Below are 25414 nucleotides of genomic sequence, written 5' to 3' on the forward strand. Positions count from 1 at the left end.
TCTGTGGCTTTAAATCCATTTAGTTAGTTAAAATTTCAAATACAATGTATCCATCTTGACTGTCTTAAAATATTTAGTCATTTCTATAGCGAATCTCAAACCTTTTAAACTTAATTCAGAATTGTCAAAATGGGTAGCTGTCATAGAGACTTCTAGCAATGGGCCCTCAAATCGTTTACTTTAAATAACGTCCTTATAATGTGCCAGGTGGTACAAGTGTCAAATTTCTCTAACACCTGGATCTGGAGTGAAATGATTTATCTAAGGTTGCAGCTTGCTCACCTATCAGGGTCCCCTAAGCTCTTTTTTACCACTAACTTTCAAGCCTGTGATTCCCATCCGGCAGCCAATTGGGCCTGTTGGGTGCTGTGCATTCTGGGAGCTGTAGTTTGCAGTTCCCCACTGCCGACTACCTGATCTACAGAACGGCTGAGGACGGTTGCCTGGTGCCATTAGCAAGCGGCAAGTATGGCGGTAGCGCGAGCCGACGGAGCTGTGACTCCGGGAGAAGGTAGGATGATCCCCACCACTAAGCTCCAACGTTTACTTCACTAAGTCATATTAAATAGGTGCTTAGTGTAAAGAGAAAGCCTGGATTTAGACATGCAGTTTTGGACCAGTTCTTTTGATGCGGGGCTGAAGGCAGCGCGGAGGCGCATTAGCTACTGGGAGTTGTAGTCCCGCTTTCTGGTCCAGTTCGGCATCATTACGGTGAAGATTGGATGAGGGACTCCAGCCCCCAGGAGCCTTCGCGGTGCCTGGCGCCCCCGTCCCGCGCTCTCCTTAGTCTGACTGGGCAGTGGGCTTCGGACTGCGGCGACCTTTCTGGGACGTTTACTTTGAGTTCCGAGTGTCCACGGGAAATTGGCAGAGTCTCTTTATTTCTTGTGCTCCCCCCTCTTCATCAATTCCGAGAACGTTCAGGAAGCATCTTATCTGATACTGCATCATAGTCGCCTGAACTCTTCATTGGAAGTGGCCAGTACCCGTGATAGAATCTGGGGGTGACCGGGACACGCGTTGCTACCCCGTCATTCTGCAGGCCTGGTCCTAGGATCGAGTTTGGTCTTTGTTTGGCCGAGCGCAGGAGAGGAGTGCGCCTATAGCTGGGAGATGCCTCCGTGGGGCGCCGGACCTGAGCTTTTGTTTTGGTTACACTCTGAGGCGTGGTAGCAGCTGGCTGGATTGGGGCAGACTGGGGTAGAGTCGGGGCTCATAACCTGGGGATCCTGATCAGATTCTTGAGGGGAGGAGTTCGACTAAAAGGTGTGTCGACCCTTCGGAATAGTGTGCGAACGCGCGGCGCGCTTTTCTAGTTTTCATCCATCAAGAAGGGGTTCACGACACCTCTCGTGCTAAGAAAACCGAGAAACATTGAAACCGTCTAGGAGAGCTGTCCCGAGAAATTATTTCCTAGGGTAGTCCCAGTCTGCTGGTAAATTTGAAATTGGCAGTTAGTTTGGCCCCGCCCCCTATGCCTATGATAGCTACTTTTCCTAAACCTCTTTAGCACTCCAAGACAACAGATAGGAGTAGCAGTTGGCATTTACAGAGCCACTTTTTAAAAGCCAGATGATATTTTGGGCAACTTTCTTATATTATTTCACTTTTTGTTGGGGGGGGGGGGCGGTTTCGAGACGGTTTCTCTGTAGCTTTAGAGCCTGTCCTGGAACTAGCTCTTGTAGACCAGGCTGGCTTCGAACTCACAGAGATCCGCCTGCTTCTGCCTCCCGAGTGCTGGGATTAAGGGCGTGCGCCACCACCGCCCGGCTATTTCACGTTTTTATGTAGACCTTTTTTTATATTGAATTCTCGCTTTTTTCTTTCTTTTTTTTTTAGACAGGGTCTCATTTTGTAGTTGTGTCTGGCCTAAACCTCATTGAAATCCTCCTGCCTTTGCCTTTCCAGTGCTAAGATTAAAGATGTGTACTACCAGAAGTGGCTCAGTCTACCTCCCCCCCCCCCCTTTTTTTTTGATTTTTCGAGATGATTTCTCTGTATAGCCCCTGACCTAGAACATGCTCTGTAGACTAGGCTGGCTTCGAACTCACAGTCTCCCAAGTGCTGGGCTTAAATCTGTGAACCACCACTGCACGGCTTTTTTGTTTTGTTTTCTTTTCAAGAAAAGTTTTCACTATGTATCTTCTCTCTGCCTGTCCTGGAACTCATTATATAAATAGGCTGGCCTCAAACTCAACAGAGATCCACCTGCCTCTGCCTCCTGAGTACTATGATTATCGTTCACAACTTACAGAGTAGGAAAGTTAACTCAGCAATTTGCACATACAGAGGAAAGACGCTGGCGGGCACAGTGAGGGGGCAGCCAGCCTCTTGGAGAGAGGTCTCAGTTATCAAACCTGACAACACCTTAATTTGTGTGTGTGTGGGGGGTTTCAGACTGAAAAAATGAATATCCAGGGGAGCTATAGTCAGAAACCATATTTTATTGAGTGTTGTCTGCCAGGTCTGAGGCTAAGTACAACTTATTTGGCTTCTTTACACCAACCTTGTGAAATCAGAGAATCATTTTATTCTATCGATTAGTTAACTATACTTTGATTTTCAAAATACTTCAACGCGACTGGGGAGATAGTTTAGTTGGTACAGTGCTTGTTGTGCAAGAGTGAGGACCCGAGTTCAATCCTCCAAATCCAAGAGAAATGTTGAGTTTGGTGCCTGGAGCTTGTAATCTCAGTGCTGGGAAGGTGGATACAGGCAGATCCTTGGGGCTCGCTGGCCAACTAGCCTACTCTGTTTGATGAGTTCCAGGCCAGGGAGAAACCCTGCCTTGAAAAACAAAGTGAGGGCTGTAGAGCTGGCTCAGTGGGTATGAGCACTTGCCTTGAAAGCATGAGGGCTGGAGTTGAAATTCCTGTGAAAAGCCCCCCCCCAATGCCTGTAGCCCTAGTGATGCCTGCAATGCTATGGAGTCTTGCTGACTTCCAGGTTCAGTGAGAGAGTGTTCATCAAGAGAATGAAAGAGTGACAGAGCAGGACACCCAGCATTTTCTTCAGGCCTTCTTGGGCATGCATGATGTGCCCCCCCAACTCCTCTCCTGTCACACACTACTTTGGGCACTTGAAGATATACTTGTAGTTATAAAGAGTTGGATCTCTATAAAAAATTTTAGTTCTAGGGTCTGATGTGGTGATAGCTATAATCCCAGCACTTGGGAAGTGGAGGACCCATCAAGAGTTCAAGTCCAGCCTTAGACACATAGAGTTTATGCTAGCCTGGTCAGCTTCAGACCCTGTCTCGAATCAAACAAAATAAAACAACAGCAAAAGAAAAGCAACCCAAAACAAAGAAAAAGTTTGAAGGATAAGAAAGGGGAAAATAAAATATATAAAGAATTAAAACCCAGATAATAAAACTGAAAAACTCAAAAAAGAAACTTAAGCCCTAATTTTAAAATACTGTTGTTGGGTATAAAATAGGGGAACCTCAGGGCCTTGCATGCTAGGCAAAGGCTTTGCTTCTGCGCTATACCCCAGCCTGTAACTTGTAAATTCTGAGGAAACGTGTATCGTTACAGCTCTAGATTGCTATCATTTTAAATTCTTATATTTATTGTGCATTGATGTATTTTAAAATATGTATGCACAGCGGGGCGGTGGTGGCGCACGCCTTTAATCCCAGCACTCGGGAGGCAGAGACAGGCAGATCTTTGTGAGTTGGCTTAAAACATTGCCGGGCGGTGGTGGCGCACGCCTTTAATCCCAGCACTCGGGAGGCAGAGGCAGGCGGATCTCTGTGAGTTCGAGACCAGCCTGGTCTACAAGAGCTAGTTCCAAAACAGGCTCCAAAACCACAGAGAAACCCTGTCTCGAAAAAGCAAAAAAAAAAAAACAAAATGTATGCACATTTTTTTTTTCAGTGTAAAATGCTAAGCTCAGCTGTCATATTTGCTTTCTAACAAGTTGTCTTCTCTTTTTAAGTATCAGTGGTGAACTGGTCAGGGCAGGGACTACAGAAATTAGGTCCCAACTTGCCCTGTGAAGCTGATGTTCACACATTGATTCTGGATAAAAATCAGATTATTAAACTGGAAAATCTAGAGAAATGCAAACAGTTAATACAGGTGGGTATGAGTTACATAAGACTAATTTATTACTAAACAAAACCAAAAAGTTATTCTACATGTGTTGAAAGCGGTAAATGTTGCCTTAAAATTTTATATGCTAGCTTCTGAAGATGAATATATATATATATATTGCATTTATAGTGGTCTAGAAAAACAGTGTTAAAAAGTGGAAATAGGGCCAGGAAGATGGCTCAGTAGGTAGGAGGGGTTGTGCAGAGGCCTAAAGTTTGATCTGTGTGTGCCCCAAGGCAGGAGAGAGCTGACTTCTGAGAGTATGCTGGTGACATTTGATTGTGTGCCTGCTCCAGAGTGGCTGCAAGTGCGCTACTTGGACACACGGACACACACACACACTCTCTCTCTCTCTAAAGTTTTTTAATATCTTGTTTATTTGCTTTATTTATGTTTATTTGTGCATATCTGTATGAATGTTTGCCATGTGTGTATGACATGAGTACATGTGGAAGCCGGGAGAGGGGTCAGATCCCCTGGAGCTGGAGGGTGGCTATACACGTGGTTGTGAGCCACCTGACTTGGGTCTAGGAACTGAACTCTGATCCTCTGGAAGGATAGCAAGTGCCATCTTTCTAGTCCCATAAATAAGTATATGTATATTTAAAGAGAACATTATATGTTGACAAAATACTGTGTTAACATAATTTCTACTTCATATTGGGGGTAAAGAGTTTATTCATCCAAGAATGTTGGGGCTGGATGTGTTGAGTGCTAAGAGTACACGCTTAGCATACTCAGAGCCCTAAGCTTGGTCGTCAGTACTCTACCAAAGCTAGGAAATAAACAAGAAGTGTTTATTTAGTATACCTAATGTTATGAAGACAATTTTTGTGGAGCTTATATATATATATGAAACAGTGAGTTCCTGGGCACCCAGGGCTGCACAGAGAAGCCCTGTCTTGAAAAAACAAAAGAAAAACAAAACGAAACAAAAACCACAACAGCCATGTCATACCTAGAAGTCAATATTCCATGGTTTTCCCCTTTTCCCTGTTCTTATGTTCTTTCTACCCCTTCTCCTACCACACTCCTGGAGCCCTGGAAGGGATGTTATAAATGTCTTACTTCCGGCTGGGCACGTAGCAGCTATTTATTTGTTTCCTGCAGTTTGATCAGCTATGAGTCTCTGCAGTTGCCACTAATCTCTGAATAGAGCTGACAGCACTAAATAGCTGACCCTGTTCTGTGCTGTGGATGCAGCTATTTAGAAGGCAATTTGATGCGAATATTATGTCCTCTTAGCAAAAGTCATCAGTCTCTTCTTCGCTAGGCTATGTCATCTCCAGCCACAGTTTTTTGGCTGGGTTTACAGTAACACACGTGAACCTATACTTTTTGTTGATTAGAAGAACAAACTCCAGTAGTTATATTGTAGGTAATAGATGTATATAATATGTGTAAAAAATAGGTGTGTGTGTGTCTATCTGGGTAATGTCTGGCCATCTACCATAGTGTAAAAGTAATATGTGTGGACATATATATTTGTTTCTAGGAATAATAATGTTCCCTTTCCATAGTTGTCAGTGGCTAATAATCGGCTGGTTCGGATGATGGGCGTGGCCAAACTTACTCAACTCCGGGTGTTAAATTTACCTCATAATAGTATTGGCTGCGTGGAAGGACTGAAGGACCTAATCCACTTGGAATGGCTGAATTTAGCAGGAAATAATCTGAAGGTGAATGGCTTTTTTTTTTTTTTGGTAATTAACTTTTGATTTTTTTTTCATAGCAAATCTGTTCCATTATGAACATATACCATACTATAGCATTCTTTCAAATGTGAACAGAGAATCTATATTATACTTGAAAAAAGTAAATCAAATACTAGAGTCATGAGGAAAGAGATTTTTTTCCCACTGAGTTAAACTTTTAAGTAAAATTTTAATGGTACATGGAATTTTTTTTTTAAGTCAATAGATCTGTATTCTATCTTTCCTACTATGTACACAGGGATATATAATTTTGGACAAATTAGCAAACATTTCTGTATCTGTTTTCTGATGTGCCAGGTAAGGGGACTAGAGTAAATGACAAAAACCGTTGCCTTTACTGAGCAGCTACCTGCTGCTCGGTACTTTCCTAAAGGTCTCTAGTGAGCGCATGTCAGCCTGCAAGTTGTCAGGCTTATGTAGATAGGGAAACTGAAGTACAGAGAAGCTAATGCTTGTTCCAATTCATACATCCAAGAAATTGCAGAGCCCAAAATTAAAAATATATGTATATATTTTTACTTCATTCTTGAAGAATTTCACACAACAGGCAGCATATTTTGATTATATTCATCTACCACGCCTTCCCTAACTTTCTAGATCCATCTCCACCTCCTTACCCAACTTGATTTCCTCTCTTTGTATGTATTTTTCTAAAAAATAACCCACTGAATCAAATTTATGCAGTCTTTGTCTTCTGGGTGTAGTGCTGTCCACTGGATGTGGTTGACTTACAAGGAGTCATACTCTTAAGGACAGCTGAGTGTCCCTTTCTCAGAAGCTATTAACTGTCTGTAGGTCCTCGGGGGTGGGGCTAGGAAGCCTTCTCCCTCTGTGCTAAACTGCTAACTGGCTTGCTCTTGTGCAGGTCATGACCTCAGCTGCTGTGAGCTCAGGAGTGCCGTGGTCCCAGAATGCCTAGAAGACACTGCCTTGACTCTGGTCCTCCCTGACCGTGGAGCCAGGATTTAATAGACTTGTAGCTTCTTTCTAAATTTGTGAATTCTTTTCTCTGCTCGCAGCTCGATGCCATTGAAATTTCTTTGGGCTATAAATACCTGAGATGGTATGAACGGCTTGGTGTCCTTGAAAGCTTGCTTCTTTCTGAATTTTGCTCTCCCTTTCCCCCTTTGTCTTGCTCAGCTCTGCTGCTGTGCATCTAGTGACAAGAGGAGGCGGGGGCTCAGCTGCAAAGAATTAGGGACCAATTTCGATTTTACGTGCACGGACTGATGTGATGCTTTTCTTGTAATAGACCATGGAGCAAATCAGTAGCTGCACAGCGCTACAGCACCTGGACTTGTCGGACAATAGCATACCCCAGATAGGTGACCTGTCAAAACTGGTGTCTTTGAAGGTAAGGGGTCTTCTGTCACCTCTTAAAATGATCACAAATAAAAAGTTACTAAAGATGTGGTCTCATTGGCATAAACTCAGCCTGCCATATATTGTGTATTAAGAATGTCCCCCCCCCCCCCACTTCCCCTTTTGAAGGAGTCTCCCAGTAAAGCCTAGGCTCACCTCTCAGGGCCACCAAGCGCTTTCTTAATTTTTCCAGAGTGCTGGAATTACAGGTGTTTGCCAATATGCTTGCCTGGTTGTTTTTGTTGTAAAAACTTAGGAACTTTTTTTCCCTTTCTCTTTTTGGAAACAAAGTCTAACTGTATTGCCCTGGTTATTTCTGGAACTCCTGAGCGCAAGAGTATGTACTCTTGAGGCGCAAGAGCACTTAAGTCATCCCAAATTGATTGTTAGTTCCTATAAGTGATTTATTTATTTTATATGAAAGTAGTAATTGTAGTTAGTTATTTCTTATTTCCCATCCTCTGAATGTGATGAATTTAGCTAATGCTAGGGACTTTAATATATATATCTCATACACACACACACACACACACACACACATTCACAGTATTCTGATAAAGTTTAAAGTAATCCGTCCTAAAGTCAAGTGTTTTTTTTTTTTTTTGATATAAGATCTCTCTATTATATAGCTCTGTCTGTCTGTCTGTCCTGGCTATGTAGACCAGACTGATCTCAAACTCACAGAGATCCAACTGCCCCTGCCTCCAGATTGCTGGGATTAAAGGCATGTGCCACCATGCCCAGCTTTATATAATATATATATATATATATATATATATATATGAGGTATCACTATCTTGTCTAGGTTGGTCTTGAATGCAAGTGGTCCATTTGCCTAAGTCTTCATCCAGCTGTCTGTTTGGTGTGTCAAATTCAGAGATCAGCCTGCCTCTGCCTCCTCAGTGCTGGGATTAAAGGCGTGTGCTACCACATCTATATTTATTTTGATATTTTAAAAGGAAATAAATAACTATGTTGGAAATTGCTTTGTGTATTAACTTAAATTGTATATCATGCTAGTATCTCATAGCAAAGCCAGATAATACATCAATTATGTGTTCTTGGATAAGTCTTAAACCCTTGTTGGGCTAAAGACCACTTAGGAGCTTTCTAAGTATTAATCTTTGAATTATGTGTGATAAGAAGTATAACAAAATAGGTCTTTTTATTCTTGCATGCACCGTTTTGGCATTGGCAAGTCAATTTATTTATAATTTGTTGATTTGTATTTTTTTTTCTTTCAAGACCTTGCTCTTACATGGAAACATCATCACTTCTCTTAGAATGGCACCTGCTTATCTACCCAGAAGCCTTTCTATATTGTCTTTGGCAGAAAATGAAATCCGAGACTTAAATGAGGTAAAATTTGACTCTGGGATCTTTCCTTCTGGGATCCAAGAAGGAAAACGTCCAGGACTTTGTGGGATCCAGGAAGGAAAAAGTCCAGGACTCTATGGGATCTAGGAAGGAAAAAGTCTAGGATTCTGTGGGATCCAGGAAGGGTAAGTCCTGGACTCTGTGGGATCCAGGAAGGAAAAAGTCTAGGACTCTGTGGGGTCCAGGAAGGAAAAAGTCTAGGATTCTGTGGGATCCAGGAAGGGTAAGTCCTGGTCTCTGTGGGATCCAGGAAGGAAAAAGTCTAGGACTCTGTGGGGTTCAGGAAGGAAAAAGTCTAGGACTCTGTGGGATCCAGGAAGGGGAAGTCCTGGACTCTGTGGGATCCAGGAAGGGGAAGTCCTGGACTCTGTGGGATCCAGGAAGGGGAAGTCCTGGACTCTGTGGGATCCAGGAAGGAAAAGTCCAGGATTCTATGGGATCCAGGAAGGGGAAGTCCTGGACTCTGTGGGATCCAGGAAGGACAAGTCCAGGATTCTATGGGATCCAGGAAGGGGAAGTCCTGGACTTTGTAGGATCCAGGAAGGGGAAGTCCTGGACTCTGTGGGGTCCAGGAAGGACAAGTCCAGGAGAGATAGGAGAGGTTCTCAAGCTCATTTTAGATCACCTTGGGAGAATTACTGCCCTGGTGAAATATCTGGCCCTAGAGCATCAGCATCTTCCTTTCTCCTTTTTCTTAACATTGGAGGTCAGCAGGCTGAATTTCAGTTGTAATGCTGCCATTATCATCACTGGTGATTGGTAGGAGAGAGACATCCACTTTCCATGGCTTCTATTATGTTTCCCAATAGGGTTTTCTCAAGTCAGGCAAAGTCCTTTATGTCTGTAATCTCAGCACTTAGTAAATAGAAGGAGGAGGGTTAAAGCTGAAGATCAGTTTGGGTTAAATGAGACCCTGCCTCAAAGAAAGCAAATACGGTTTTCTTAATTAGGAAATAATGCTGATGTTTTTCCTTGTGCAGCAAGGACAAATGACCAGGTTTTAGAATTTTGGAAGTCAGTGGCTAACAGTAGAGAATTGCTTAATGCTTTTTAGAACAAGAGGGAAATTGTGACATTCTCATATGCTGCCAAAATTATGTAATCAGCGGAAGCCCTGTGCTTGACACTGAACATTCATTTTGTTCAACAAGGATGTCTTTTGTTTTAGATCTCGTTCTTGGCCTCTCTCAGTGAGTTGGAGCAGTTGTCAATCATGAACAATCCTTGTGTGATGGCAACACCGTCCATTCCAGGATTTGACTATCGGCCGTACATTGTCAACTGGTGCTTAAACCTCAGAGTACTGGATGGATACGTGATTTCTCAGAAGGAAAGGTGAACATGATCTGCTTAACATGGTCTCAATCAAGGAAAGATCATTTCTAGTTTGCTATGGATTAATTGCTGAATTTTTCTAAAAAGTGTATATTTACAAATTAAAAATGCTCAGATAAGCTGTTTCCGTGGGTACCTCCATCATGGTCTTGACCCCTTTGCTCATATTGCTCCTGCCTCCCGTTGACCGGACTTTGGGAGCTTAGCCCAATCATTGTTCTGCTGTGGATCTCTGTATCTGCTTCCATCAGGTGCTGGATGAAGGTTCTATGATGACATTTAAGATAGTCATCAAGCTGGTTGGTGGTGGCGTATGCCTTTAATCCCAGCACTTGGGAGGCAGAGACAGGTATCTCAGTGAGTCTGAGGCTAGCCTGCTCTACAAAGCTACTTCCAGGACAGTCAGAGCTGTTACACAGAGAAACCCCGTCTTGGAAAAACCAAAAAGAAAAAAAAAATAGTCATCAATCTTACTACAGGACAAGGCCAGTTCTGTCACTCTCTCCACAATTGCTTAGGGTCTTAGCTGGGCTTATCTTTGTGGATTCTTGGGAATTTTTCTAGTGCCAGATTTCTTGCTAGCCTCATGATGGCTTTCTCAATCAAGACATCTCTTTCCTTGCTCTCCCTCTCTGTCCTTCCACCATCTTGAACATCCATTCTGTTCAGTTCTCATCCCCGCTCACCTTACTCCCCTCCCCTTCTACCCTCTCTTCTCCTCCGACCCCCACACTCCCAATTTTCTCGGGAGATCTTATCTATACAGCTTTCCTGAGCTAATGGGAGCTCACTGCCGGTGCGGGAACCAGCATAGGCCTCTGAATGTGGGTGACACTTGTATGACTGGGGCGGACTGTGAGGCCACTGGCAGTGAGACCAGTGCTGGCTTTTTGGAACCCATGCTCTTTGGAGGGATACCTTGCTTAGCCTAGATATAGTGGGGAGGGCTTTGGGCCTGCCTCAAAGCAATATGCTAGACTTTGTTGACTTCCCATGGGAAGCCTTACCATCTCTGAGGAGTAGATGGGGGGTGGTGTGGGAGAAAAGGTGGAGGGAGCGGGAGAAGGGGAGGAAGTGGGAACTGGGATCGGAATGTAAAATGAGAAAAGATAGTTGTTTTTATTTTTAATTAAAAATGCTGGTGTAATCATAGCGCGGATTGTGCTGACGATTCAGGATTATCTTTCCTTTCTTAGAAAAGGCAGAAGGTAAACATCAGGGCTGGGAGCAGGTGTTGTGGCACATTTAAGTAGTCCCAGCCCTTGAGAAGCAGGGATAGAAGAATCAGGTGTTCCTTGTCATCCAGGATACACTGTTGGTTCTACAACAGCCTGGACTACATGAGACCTAGCCTCGGGTAAGGAATACAGCTCAGTTGGTAGAGTGCTTGCCTACCATGTTTGAAGCCCTTGCTCTGCAAGCCTGAGAACCCATATAAAAAGCCAAGTAGAGCTTCTTTTACTTGTAGCCCCAGGATGGGGAAGCAGATGGCAGAAATGGGTGGTAGATTGTTGGCTAGCCAGTAAAGAGCAAGCTTCTATTTCATCGTGAGACTATTTCAAAGCCCTGGTTTTCTGATAAAACTGGCCATGGTGGTGCATGCCTGTTATTCCAGCACTGAAGAGATGAAAGTAGGGGGATCAGAAATTCAAATCATATTTAACCACAGAGCAACTATATATGAAAAAAAGGGTGGAGTGGGGGGGAGAGATGGCTCAGCAGATAGAAACACTGACTGCTCTTCCTGGGTTCTGTTCCCTACATTTACATGGTGCTCACAACTAGCTGTAATTCTAGTTCTTGGGGATGCTCTTATGTCCTCCAAATGCATTTGGTATATAGTTATACATGCAGGCAAAAATATTCATACACATAAAATAAAAATATGAAAAAAGTGAATATTAGCCCTAGAGATTAGAGCTAGTAATTCTAAATGCCAAGCTTATAACAATCTATGTTTTAAAAGTCATTTTATTGATTGCTTAGAAATGGTAACATTCTTTCCTAGAAACCACATGAATATGATATAAGATCTTGGCTTACTCCCACAAAAGCTTGTTAGCTATCTATCATATGTGTAAAGGGGGTGTTAATAATATGTTAGAACCCAGTGTCCTTTTATGATGCACTAGGAAAGTGCACATGGTGTTTCAATTTGGAACCTGAAGCAGACATACTATACTGTTTCTCACCTTCTGATGCCTTTGAGTCCATCCTTAGATCACTGATGGTCTCTGCATCTTGGAGCTGGGAACCTGTTCCACCAAGATTGCGTCTTCTAGAGACTGTTGCATGGTCCTTAGAGCCTTGAGGAAACTGGGCTGTGGAGCTGGAAGGCACGATGGATTATTCTCTTTACTATGCCTCCTTTCATTTTCTGCCCTCAGAAAATATGCATGCATGGGCTCAGCACAGTTTAGCCTTCACTTCCAAAAATCCTTTTGGGAGATGGTTCTCTTTCCCCCAACTCTTTGCTTTCTGTTCTTGTTCCTGCTTCATACCTCAGGGGTGGTGTCCCACTACCTTCTGGCACTTTCTATTTCTACATCTTGCTGTAGAATGCTGGGATTCAGCATACTGCTGAATCTGGCTTTTTATGTAGATTTCAGGGTTGAACTTAGGTCATTAGGTCTGAGTACCAAGTGCTTTTATCTGCTCAGTCATCTTGCTGGCCCTGTAAATGCATTTTAAAAATGAAAATATGAGCTGAGCAGTGGTGGCTCATGCCTTTAATCCCAATACTCAGGAGGTAGAGGCAGGCAGATTTCTGAGTTTGAAGCCAACTGATATACGGAGTGAGTTCTGGGCCCACCAGAGCTACACAGAGAAACCCAGTCTTGAAAACTCAAAAACAAAACAACAAAACAAAACAAAAACAAAAAAAGAAAAGAAAAAGAAAGTATGGTTTATAGGAGGCATATCTTATATTATGGTTGTAAATTTCTCTCTCTCTCTTGTGAGATAGTGTCTTATGCAGCCAGGCTATTATTGAGGTCTCTCCCTGTGTAGCCAAGATATGATCTAACCTCTTGGCCTTCACTCCCTCAGAGCTGGATTCTAGGCCTGCTTCCACGCTGGCTTCACATGGTCCTGGGATTGAATCTGGGTATTCATGCATGCTAGGCCAATGCTCTACCAGCTTCAGCTATTAGCAAGTTCAAGGTCAGCCCCAGCTGACATTGAGACATTGTCTCCTAAAGCAACAACAAAAATAAAACCTCCAGTTTGTTACAGTTGCACACTGCATAGGTTGGCTATGCTGACTGGTTAGTTCTCAGGCAGTTTCCTGTGTGCATCTTCCTCTTTCCTGAGTCACCTAAACATTGGTGGTTGGATATGATGATGTGATCAGATTCAGTTTGGAGACTCCCTCCCTCCCTCCCTCCTTCCCTCCTTCCCTTCCTCCCTTCCTCCTTCCCTCCCTCCCTTCCTTCCTTTATTTTTGAGGTATGATCTTTCTACATAGCCCAGGCTGTCCTGGAACTCACTGTGTAGACCATGTTGTCCTGGCCACAGAGATCTGTCTGCCTCTGTCTCTCAAGCACTGGGACTAAGGTGTGTACCACCATGCCCAGCTAGTTTTGAGGATTTAAAGGGAGGACTACTTTATCCTAGATCCTATTGGGTCATATTCAATGTCTGGATGTCTATTTTTTTATTAGTAGCCCGAAACCATTAATTCATTAAAGGTTACAAAACCAAGAAATTCTGTTATTTTTATTACTTTCAGTACTTATGTGAACTAAGTTATTTATTGACAAATTTTGTATAGGAAATAAAGAATTAACAATATTTAGTCCCCATTATACCAGTTAAAAAATATGACCAATTAGGTATTTTTAAAAACTGCCATTAAGAGCTTATAGATTGCTTCTGTTTGGCAAAGTAAATGGAGAGAATGCTCATTGCCTCTTTGAAAATAATTGAAAAATACTTGGTCTTGTTAGTATGAACAGTGCCTCTAATTATGAAAACAATTGAAATCTAAGACCGAGGGATGTGAGTTAGGAATATAGATAGAAAAGCAGGGATTGGGGCACATGTTTGCGGTCCCACTGCTGGGGACGTAAAGATGCGTAGAGCGCTGGAGCTCACTGGCCAGCCAGCCTAGCCCAAAGGTGAGCTCCGCGCGTGGCCGTGTCTCAAAATTAAAGTGGAGATCAGGAGAAGATACTCAGCCTCAACCTCTGGCCTCTACTGCACATGCACATGAGTTTTCATGCACATGCACACACTCAGGAACACACACCACTACTACCACTACCACCACCACCACCCATCAAGTTTAGCTAAAAATAAGCAAATAAAATGAATAATTTCTTTTTTATGAAATCATGTAGTGGTATTATAAGGTAAATTCCAAAGGAAGCTCACTGTTACTCAAGAATGTATTTCCACTCCTGTGCCATCACCTCTTCCTTTTTTCCCAGTTTGAAAGCTGAATGGCTTTATAGTCAAGGCAAGGGACGAGCATATCGGCCTGGCCAGCACATCCAGCTTGTGCAGTACCTGGCTACAGTCTGTCCTCTTATTTCTGCACTGGGCCTTCAGACTGCAGAGGATGCCAAACTCGAGAAGATTCTTAGTAAGCAGAGGTAAGCCCGTTCATTTGTGGCAGCTGAGGGATTTGGAGGTGAAGGTATCCCAGACTTTCTGTGGTTAGAGGGTTCCATGGCAGTTGCTTTGCTAAGCAGTTCTTGAGTGGGAGACCCAAACAGTATGATAACGGAAGAATGGGAGGTTTGTCAATGCCAAAGTTAGAACCCAGTGGTAGATCTGCTTTGCATGTGTTAGACACTGAGTTTGAGTTACAATACCACAAGAAAAGTATTTGGCCTTTGATATAGGTAGGTGCCTCAGGTAGCATGTTGAGTGCTCATGTTAACAAATATGGCCGGAGTGTTTAGTAATCCCTTCTCTTATCAGAGATCCTGTCTTTCAGTTTTTCACATATGAAATTGTGTTTGTATAAGGCCATGTGGACAGTTAATTGTATAGATTGAGACAGGGTCTCATGTAAACTAGATTGGCCTTCAGCTCACTATGTTGGGTGACTTTGAACCTCTGACTCTGTTGCCTCTAGCTCCACAGTGCTGGCTTTACAAATATCTGCTGACATCCCCATCTTTATCTAACAGTTAAAAAAAAAAATCTTAACTTTTTTACACAATGCTTTCAACGAGACTATAATTTGTCAGCATCTAAAGACGCCCTTGCAGACTTGTTAGGTTTCTGTTGTAGCATGTTAACCGAGGCGGCAGGAGAGCATGCCTTCTTAGTTGGCGGAGATGACGACAGATGTTGTTGGTTTCTAGGTTCCACCAGAGGCAGCTGATGAACCAAAGCCAAAATGAAGAGTTGCCTTCTCTTGCTCCTGTTGAAACAAGAGCACCCCTTACCCCTGAGTGCTCAAGCCCTGTTGAAGATTTCCAGGAAAGCGGTAAGGAAGTTGTGGCCCAGTGCCTAAGAACAGCTTACTCCTCTACTTTTCCTCAGCTTACTGGACTTACTGGGTCATGAAACAGTTTGTTTCAGACAGGGTCTCTCGATGTAGCTCTGACTGGTCTGAAACTCACCATGCAGCTCCCAGGCTAATCTTGAACTTGCTTCAAATCCTCTGGGTTTCCTTCCTTCTTTTTTTGTATTTACTTTATGCATGTGTGTGTTGTTCTACTACTTCCTCGGGATCTTTGGTTGCATTGGTCCATGGGGGTGGAGGGGGCAGAAGCGGGGAACAGGGTTTGGATGGCTGTAGGTATGATGGAGATAGCCTTCCAGGAGATGATTTTAATGAATTATCTTGACTTTATTCCAGACAATAGGAAATATATAGGATTGGGAAGCCTGGGGACCAGCGTGCCCTAAGCCGCCTGCTCCTATCACGAGGCTGGGTTAGTGGCAGCACGTCCCTATGAAAATAGCTAGAGCATGTCACTTAATTGCCGCGTGGTCCACAGGGGAAGAACGTTTGCAGGGAACTATGTCAAGGGTCATGCTGGAGACATACATCCAGCATCCAGGCCTAGGAACAGCCTCCAAATAAGGGCAGAGAAAGAGAGAGCAGGAAGTCTCCCTGGTGGGAGGGAGTCCTCCATGTTGCCAAGCTTAGAGAAAGCTGTCAGGCTATGGTAGACTACAACCTCTGACAAGCAGAGTCTCCCAACATGTATGAGAGTGTTTGGATGAGTATTGTATGTATATGGGAGTCTGTGGAAGGCAGAAGAGGGCATCGGATCCCCTGGAACTGTAGTCACAGATAGTTGTGAACTATCATGGGTGCTGGGAACTGAACCCTGGGCTCTCTGCAAGAGCAGCAAAAACTCTTAACCACTGAGCCCATCTCTCCAGCTACTCTTAAGCCCAGAAAAGGGAGTCAGATCTCCTGGAACTACAGACATTGTGAGCCTCCATGTAGGTGCTGGGAATCAAACTCAGGTCCTGTGTAAGAGCAGCCAGTGCTCTTAACCACTGAACCATCTCTCCAGCACCATGTTGTAGGAGGTCGCTTGTTCATTTCCCAGCCGCCCAGACTCCTGAAATAATTGCACAGAAGCTATATTATTTGCAATAGCTTAAGCATATTTCTAGCTTGCCCTTATATCCTAAACTAACCCATCTCCATTGATCTGTGTATTGCCACATGGCTGTGGCTTACTGGATAAAGTTCCATCCGAAGTTTGTCTCTGGTGGGGCTACATGGTGTCTCCTGACTCCGCCTTCTTTCTCCCAGCATTCAGTCTAGTTTTCCCCACCTAGCTCTACTCTGCCCTATTACAGGCCAATGCAGTTTCTTTATTCATTAGCCAATAAAAGCAACACATATACAGAAGGACCTCCTACACCAGCACCAAGAAATTCATTTTTCTTTTTTTTTCCCCCAGTTTTTCAAGATAGGGTTTCTCTGTAGCTTTGAAGCCTGTCCTGGAACTTACCCTGTAGACCAGGCAGTCCCCGAACCCACAGAGATCCACCTGCCTCTGCCACCCAAGTGCTGGGATCAAAGGCATGAGCTATCAATATCTGGCAAAATTCATTTTCTTAAAAATGTTTGGTTTGACATTTTAGTCATGTTAGAGGCAATCAGTTTATTGTGTTTACTATATTTTAGGGATCAAATTTCCTTAAATGTGAACAACTAAGGGATTAAGGAGATGGCTCAGTGGATAAACGTGTTTGATGTCCAGCCCGACAACCTGAGCTCAATCCCTCAAGCACACATGGTAGAAGGAGAAAGCTGACTGCTACAAGCTGTCTTTGACCTCAGCATGCAAACTATGGCATGCATGTGTACACTACACACACACAGAGTACATAAATAACTGGAAAAAATGTTTTAAGTATATAATTAAGAAGGCTCTTCAAATACTTGATGATTTAAATAATGCTCTCTCGGTTCTTCTAGAGCCTGTTCTCCAAATCAATTCTTGGGTTGGGATAAGCAGTAACGATGATCAGTTCTATGCTGTTAAGAATAACTTCCCAGCCTCTGGACACACTACAAGATACTCTCGGAATGACCTGCACTTGGAAGACATACAGACAGACGAGGACAAGCTGAACTGCAGTTTGCTCTCTTCAGAGTCCACTTTTATGCCCGTTGCATCAGGACTGTCTCCAGTATCTCCCACTGTGGAGCTGAGGTTACAGGGCATCAACTTGGGCCTAGAAGATGATGATGACGATACAGATGAAGCCGTGCAAAGGCTAGAAAGCCAGGACTTGGACAAGGACAAGGAAAAACCTTTGTGGGATACAAATGAGAGTTCTGCTCAAGTGCTGAAAAGTAAGATGAGTGAAGAAGTAAAGGAGAAAGCGGGGCTGTTTCCTTGTCCCAAGTCAGTGCTTATCAATGCTCTCTTGAAGGAAGATAACCATGGTCTTACATCTTTTCCGGAGTCAGTTGGACATAGTGTGTCCCATGTAGAGCCAAACAGTGAAGAAACCATGTCTTCCACCACTTCAGAGAAATCTCCCTGCAGAATTTTTACCGAGAGGTCTGTTGCTTTGGGACAAGATAAAGTCACCCTTCAGAAACTGAATGCAGCCGCCACTAAGCTTCAGGCCTGTTGGCGGGGCTTTTATACCAGGAACTACAGTCCACAAGCCAAAAGGGTACGTTATGAAATCCGGCTGCGCAGAATGCAGGAGCACATTGTCTGCCTGACCGATGAAGTAAGGAGGTAGGTTGGCTTGGGGTGTCGGGTTCTGAAGTGTTTTAGAACTCTGCTGCTGTGATCATGACACCAGGTGGCCACTGTCAGTGTCCTCATCTCCAGTGATATAGCAGAAGCCTCCTGAGAGTACAAATTGCCACATGCATCTCCATTCTCAGCATAGCAATTAGCACATAGATGTAGTATCACAAAAGACGTTGAGTGGCTGTGAACTACATAGGCATCTATGATTCTCAACAGGGGGCAGAATCTGTAGAAAAACAAGATGAGGAGGAAGAAGTCCACATAGAATCAGTTAGGTGACATAAGAGCTAGAGAGAGATCTCAGGGATTCCAAAGGGACTAAAATTCTGGGGCTAAGGTAGGAGTTAGTCCTCAGTTCCAGGGCATACTTGTTTAGCTGACTGCCAACCTCTGACAACTAAGAGTTCGTTAGTATTGGGATTAATGGTGTTTATCAGTATTATAGGTGGCTTAGGGGAAAGTAGCGAAGGAACAGCCAAGAGAGGATATTCTATTCATTTCCAGTGGGGCAGAATGTTCGCGGAGAACTGAGAGGTGCTTCATGAAGGGGAGAGAAAGTGATGCTAGATTTAGCTATTGGTTGTAATTGGTGACCCTCAGGACTGTCCTCGGGTTCCATGATTTGCTGAACGGGCTTACAGAACTCAGGAATCATTCTGATCATGGTTGCTGTTTACTATAGCAGATACATACAGATTGAAATAGGGGAAATCTCACAGGGCAGACTTGGTGCAGACTTCTAGAGGTTCTCTCCCAGGTAAGTCTTAGAGGTACAGGGCTTACCATCGCTGGGCTATAATGTTGTGCCAACCTGAGATGTTTTCCCAAGCATTTCAGGTCATGGTTTTTACTGGGGTCAGTTATTTAGTCTCTCATGTGAGTGACTTGAACTCACAGAGATTCACCTGCTTCTGCCTCTGCCTCCCGAGTGCTGGGATTAAAGGTGTGCTCCACCACCACCCGACATTTATTTATTTAAGATTTATTTATTATGTATACAGTGTTCTGTCTGTATGTTTGCCTGCATGCCAGAAGAGGGCACCAGATCTCATTGCAGATGGTTGTAACCTACCATATGGTTGCTGGGAATTGAACTCAGGACCTCTGGAAGAGCAGCCAGTGTTCTTAACCTCTGAGCCATCTCTTCAGCCCTCCATTCCGCTTTCTTATTCAACTCAGAGCATCTGCCCAGTAGGTGTAACCCCCGTTGGCTGGGCTCTTTTTTATTAATCATTAATCAAGAAAATGTCCCATAGACTTGCCTATAGGCCAGTCTTATAGAGACATATTTTTCAATTGAAATTTCTCTTCCCAGATATTTCTGGGTTTCTGTCAAGTTGCAGAAGAACTCAACCAGAACAAGGGATTAGATAAAGAATCACTTGAAAATAGCAGTGAGAAGCAGTTTGATGACTTTGTATAAAAGAGCTAGTTGAAAGAGCGGCAGTGCTTGCACAAACGAGTCTGCTTTAGCTAAGAAAATGTTCAGAGAAAGGAAGCCTATGCGGGAGTTTGCTGCTTAAAATCCAGGAGTGCCGGATGGCGCAGAAGAACGTCTTGGAGAGTTTAGAGAAAGTGGATAACTGTCTTGGAAATTCTGAAAAGGGGTGACGTATGTATGGCTCGGGGTAGAGCCTTTCTTTGTCTAGCAGGCACAAGGACCTGGATTCTTGATCCAGTACTGCAAAGATTAAAAACAAACATAAAACAAAGTTCAGGACAAAGGGGGGGTGACGTCTAGAGTGGTAGTGGACAACTAAGGAAGGCTCTGCTTTGGGACAGGCCTACTAATCGAGACAGCTCCTGTAATTGAGAGGAAAGATTGTGGCATGAGAACAAGTAATAGGTGGGAGAGTCTGTGACCCCAGGGAGAAGCAGGGATGGGGCAAGTGGGATGGGCTCGGTTGACGTCTTAGGAGAAAATTGTCAGTCTGTGATCCTGAGTGCCTAAGTCTGACTGTTAACTTTCGGAGGCTCTGAATAACCAGCCTTTTCTAGGCCCGTCATCTTGTGTTTGTCTGGGAGCCTGAAGGGCAGATAAAGAGATGTTCAATACATAAGTATGTGTGCACACACTCACACTCATACACACATTCCCCCATTGGTAATGCTATGTACAATGAATAAGGAAACTTCAGTTTCACTTACATCTCATTTGGCTCCTGTCTTGAAGCGTAGTTCATTCTGAGTTGTGCTTGAAGCATTTTAAATAAGGCTAGAGCTTAGCTATTCAACAGTGGAAGCAGTTGCTATTAGGTTATTAATCTCTTTGTAATGCATTTGCTTAGTAGTTGTAACAGGAAGTTTACATCAAAGCCTTCTTCCTCACGCTAACATGATCTTTTGAATCATTGTAGATTAAGAAAAGAAAGAGATGAAGAGCGTGTGAAAGCTTCTGTACAAGAAGAAGCTGTCAGATTCCTTTGGAACGAGGTAAATGCCCACTGCTGATTTCTCTAGTGTATGTGAACACAGACAATTTCCAGTGAGACCATTTTTTTTTTCTTTTGGTTTTTCAAAACAGAGTTTCTTTGTGTAGCCTTGACTGTCCTGGAACTCATTCTGTAGATCAGGCTGGCCTCAAACTCACAGAGATCCACCTGCTACCTCGCCTCCCGCGTGTTGGGAGTAAAGGCATGCACCATCACTTCCCGGCCCCAAATAATTTTAAGCCTGTGGTTTCACTAGTACTGTAAAACTTTAAAATATTACAGTATTACTAATATTGTAATAGAAAACTTTTGAATCGTGGGGTGATGGTGGCAGCACATGCCTTTAATCCCAGCACTTGAGAGGCAGAGGAAGGTGGATCTCAGTGAATTCGAGGCCAGCCTGGTCTATAAAATGAGTTCTAGGACAACCAGGGCTGTTACACAGAGAAATCCTGTCTCGAAAAGCAACAACAAAACAAAACAAAAAAAATTCCAAAACAACAAAAATACTTCCTAATAATAATTTCTTAGAAATATCTTTTTTCTTACAAATATCTTAACAAATAAGTTGTTGTAATTATATAGAACCAATATATTAAGTTAATCAATTTTTAAGTTTTTTATTTACTATTAGTAGGGGACTGGTTAAATAAACTATAAAAATAACAGCACTATATAATGCTATGGGACGATTAAAAAGAGTAAAGTAGTACTATGGACTGACCTGGAAAGATCTCCAGAGTAATACTAATAAAGTAGAAGATGGAGCTTAGCATCCACTTGGTTTGCAAAGCTGAGGACCAGTGGATTAGTTCACGGGGTGAAGGTGCATGTCATTAATATTGACAGCCTGAATTTGGTCCCTGGGACCACATGATGAAAGACAAGAACCAACTTCTGCAAGTTGTTCTCTGACTTCCACAAGCATGTGTGTGCCCCCATCTATAAATTTAAAAAATTAAAAAAATATATATTAAAACTGTAAGTATATGGGAATATATAGAAAAAATTCTGAAAAGATATACTTTAAACTCCTATCAGAAAGTACTTGATGACACAGGGCTATCCTAGTGAGATCCTGTCACAAAAAGCAGACAAAAAATTACCTTGGATATTAGTCACAGTGAAACTAAAAATTCTATTTCATTTTGCTTTTGAGATAAGTTTTCATGTGGTCCAGGTTAGCCATACACTCACTGAGCTGAGGATTGGCCTTGAACTCCTGATCCTCCTGCCTGTACCTCACAAGTCGGGGTGTGCAGCATCACAACAGATTTGTGTACTTTTAGGCCTTGAAACTAGGGCCTCATGCATGCTAGGCAAGCACTATACCCACCGAACTACTCTGTATCACTTTCTTGCTTGCAATTTAAAATAAGAATTTATGTGTATGGGTGTTTTGCCTGCATGTATGCATGTGCACTATGTGTGTGCAATGCCCTTGGGGCCAGAAGTGGGTAGTAGAACCCTATGAGATGAAGTTACAGATGGCTGTGATCCGCTGTGTGGTGCTGGTCTTTGGAAAGAGTGGCAAATGTTCTTAACCACTGAGCCATCTCTCCCATACCTTGCTTGCTTGTTTGTTTGTTTCTTGAGATAAGGTTTCTCTATGCAACAGCTCTGGCTGTCCTAGAACTCGTTTTGTGGATCAGGCTAGCCTCAGACTCACAGAGATGTGCCTGCCTCTTTCTCCCAAGTGCCACCACCACCAGACACAACTATTTATTTATTTATCTTTAAATCTTGTATTATTTAAAATTCTTCGTTTGCTTATTTATTTATTTGTTTGTTTGTTTGTTTATTTATTATGTATGCAGTGTTCTGCCTGCATGTGTGCCTACATGCCAGAAGAGGGCACCAGAACTCGTTATAGATGGTTGTGAGCCACCATGTAGTTGCTGGGAATTGAACTCAGGACCTCCGGAAGAGCAGCCAGTGCTCTTAACCTCTGAACCATCTCTCAGCCTAAGGCACAATTTTTATAGTAAAAATTCGAAATTATTTTTACATCTTAAGATATAAAAGGTCATATTGTCGAGAATTTGGAAATATTTTTAGTCATTTTAGAAAGTTATAAATACTACATTTAGGTATTTTAGAAAGTTATAAATACTACATTTAAAAATAGGTAGAAACCCTGTGTCTGCATGTATATTTAAAATAAACTGATTTTAGGGGCTCCATTTATTTATTGATTTAGGTGCCAACCAGCCTTATTGACTATAGTTTGTACATTGGTGACCCCTTAGTTAGGGAGTTAAGATGCTATGGTACTTTCCGTTTTTCTCCCCTGGAGCAAGAGAACTGCGTTGGCATTGGTCTCTGTGCTGGTGACTGCGCTTTGCTACCAAGACACAAAACACTGTACATTCCTGGCTAGGCTGGGAGGCCTATGAGGAGGATGGGGAGTAAGGAATGAAGGCAACTGCATGACTTCTGGAAAAATAAAAAGCTCAGGACATTTAAAAAAGGCCAGATTTTTATCTTATGATAAAACTGTGCCTTCTGTTTTACAGGTGAGATCCCTACAAGCTTGGCAACGGACGGTGGAGCAGCGTCTAACTTCCTGGCATACCGATGTTCCTCCTATATCTAGTACTCTAGTGTCACCTAAAGCTCCAATATTTCCACAGCGTCAGGCCCTCACTTCTGATCAGAATCCTGAGTGGCTCCTTGCTGAGGCTGAAGCGTCTCAAGAGAGATCTGTTCCAGAATTCCCAGACTCTGGTTTTCATTCCTCCCTAACAGAACAAGTTCACTGTTTGAAGGATTCTTTGGATTTTGAAAAGAGCTCCATAGAAAGCAGTCAAAGCTCCATGTTGGGGAATTCCACGGACACAGTGAAATACGGTGGAGACGCCAACTTAGAGGCCATGAGTGGGGAGCATGCAGACTGTAGCAAGGAAAGCTCCAACAGCGAGCAGGACAACACCCTGCTCGAACAGTATTTATCTTCAGTCCAGCAGCTGGACGAGGCCGATGAGAGGACAGATTCTGACGATGTGGCAGGAGACAGTACATGCCACGTAGCTGGGTCCCCCGAAGGGTTGGATGTCTCCTCTGAGATGGAGGCCCCTGGAGTATCTCCCCCTTTACAGGATGAGATTAGCCAGACCCCAGAGAATTGTAAGTTAAATGCGGACGTTCAAGGGCAGCAGCCGGAATGTGACTCCGCGTTTCAGGTGTTGCACGTGGGTGTCACTGTGTAACCTGTCTGATTTAACTGGGGAACAGAGATTCACTTGGATTTTCTCAGTGTTTCCAGTTGCTTCTTTTCTTTTGTAGGGGGACAGTCTTTCTCCCATTTTGTTATTGTTTCTATAAAACTTGTATTTTGTTCCGTATTTTTCAGATTTGAGAACTTGAGCTAAGTCTTCATTTTGATTGTACTAATGTACTAAAAATATTGATATTAAAAGGCATATGCACTTTATTTCTTAATAATTATACCAATAATGTTTCTTTTACATACTTCCTTTCAAAAACAGCTTCTTAAAGAATTTTTGGCAATTTAAACAAGAGAGCTTTGTTCTTCTTAATTACATAGTAAGGAATATAATATGTAGGATGAGGATTATGAACAACTGAAATTTGCTGGACAGTCTCCTTGAACTAGAAATATGTCTTTCCTCCCTTTGAGTTATAGGAGTGTCTGTATGTGTGTGTGTGTGTGTGTGTGTGTGTGTATGTGTGTGTGTATGTGTGTGTGTATGTGTGTGTGTGTATGTGTGTGTATGTGTGTGTATTTGTGTGTGTGTATGTGTGTGTGTATGTGTGTGTATGTGTGTGTGTATGTGTGTGTGTATGTGTGTGTATATGTGTGTGTGTATGTGTGTATGTGTGTGTGTGTGTATGTGTGTGTGTGTATGTGTGTATGTGTGTGTGTATGTGTGTGTGTATGTGTGTGTGTATGTGTGTGTGTATGTGTGTGTATGTGTATGTGTGTATGTGTGTGTGTGTATGTGTGTGTGTATGTGTGTGTGTATGTGTGTGTGTATGTGTGTGTGTGTGTGTGCTGGCAGTTAAACCCAGAGCCCCAGAATGCTAAGTATTTGCTCTGCCACTCAACTGTCATCTTAATCCTAGATTATAAGGTTTTTAAATGGAGTGATTAAACTGCCTCATGACAAACTTTAGCTAATTTGTGGATCAGTTTTGAAGTAAAGTATTTCATATAAGGTTAAAATCAAGCTTACTTGGGCAAGAATATTTCTCTTTGATACGGAGAAAGACCACCTAAGGCTATTCACTTGAAATAATGCTGGTCTAATGTTTTATAATTTCATTATGTGCTTTTTTAGCCTACTTACATTTATGTGCCAATATTTTGGGAAGAAACATATTGTAATAAGTCAATATGCATTCATCATTATGTTCTTTTATTTCTATATGTATTGCACCAGAAGGATCCAAGCTATTTATTTCATTTTGTGTGTGTGTATGTGTGTGTGTGTGTAAGTGTGTGTGTGTGTGTGTGTGTATGTGAGAGAGAGAGAGAGAGAGAGAGAGAGAGACTGGGGACCCAATCTAGGGCCCTGTGCGTGCTAGGTAAATACTGTACTTCTGAGCTGCACTCTTGACCTTTGTTTCACAGTGAAGAACATTTAAAATCCTGCTACTGAGAGATTGGGAGTGGATTTTTAAAAAGGATTTTTATCTAATCTCTGAAAAAAGCCATATTTGAAAGAAAATTTATTTGTAGTTAAGAAAAAAATAAGCTGGGCTGGGCCTGGTGGTGAATGCCTTTGATCCCAGCTCTTGGAAAGCAGAGGCAAGCAGATCTCTATGCGTTCAAGAACAACCTCTGGTCTACAGAGTGAGTTCCAGGTCAGCCAAGGCTAAATTATAGACCCTGTCTCAAAACAAGCAAACCAAAGAAACACAACAACAAAACAATA

General features: G+C 42.8%; 1 protein-coding gene across 1 annotated transcript; it reads left to right on the forward strand.

The window, feature by feature from the left end:
• The first annotated feature begins 427 nt into the window (after nucleotides 1–427).
• Cep97 (centrosomal protein 97) lies at nucleotides 428–24144 on the forward strand. The gene is made up of 11 exons (XM_041673186.1): nucleotides 428–511; nucleotides 3940–4082; nucleotides 5618–5776; nucleotides 7065–7166; nucleotides 8420–8533; nucleotides 9720–9886; nucleotides 14317–14481; nucleotides 15202–15326; nucleotides 17289–18066; nucleotides 20442–20517; nucleotides 23033–24144. The coding sequence occupies exons 1-11, from the start codon at nucleotides 469–471 to the stop codon at nucleotides 23723–23725; spliced, it is 2565 nt and encodes an 854-aa protein (XP_041529120.1). The 5' UTR covers nucleotides 428–468; the 3' UTR covers nucleotides 23726–24144.
• The last annotated feature ends 1270 nt before the right edge of the window (nucleotides 24145–25414 follow it).

This window comes from Microtus oregoni, unplaced genomic scaffold (genome assembly GCF_018167655.1).
Source record: "Microtus oregoni isolate MIOR12 unplaced genomic scaffold, Mior012 000023F_ref0000262, whole genome shotgun sequence".
NCBI classification, from domain to species: Eukaryota; Metazoa; Chordata; class Mammalia; order Rodentia; family Cricetidae; genus Microtus; species Microtus oregoni.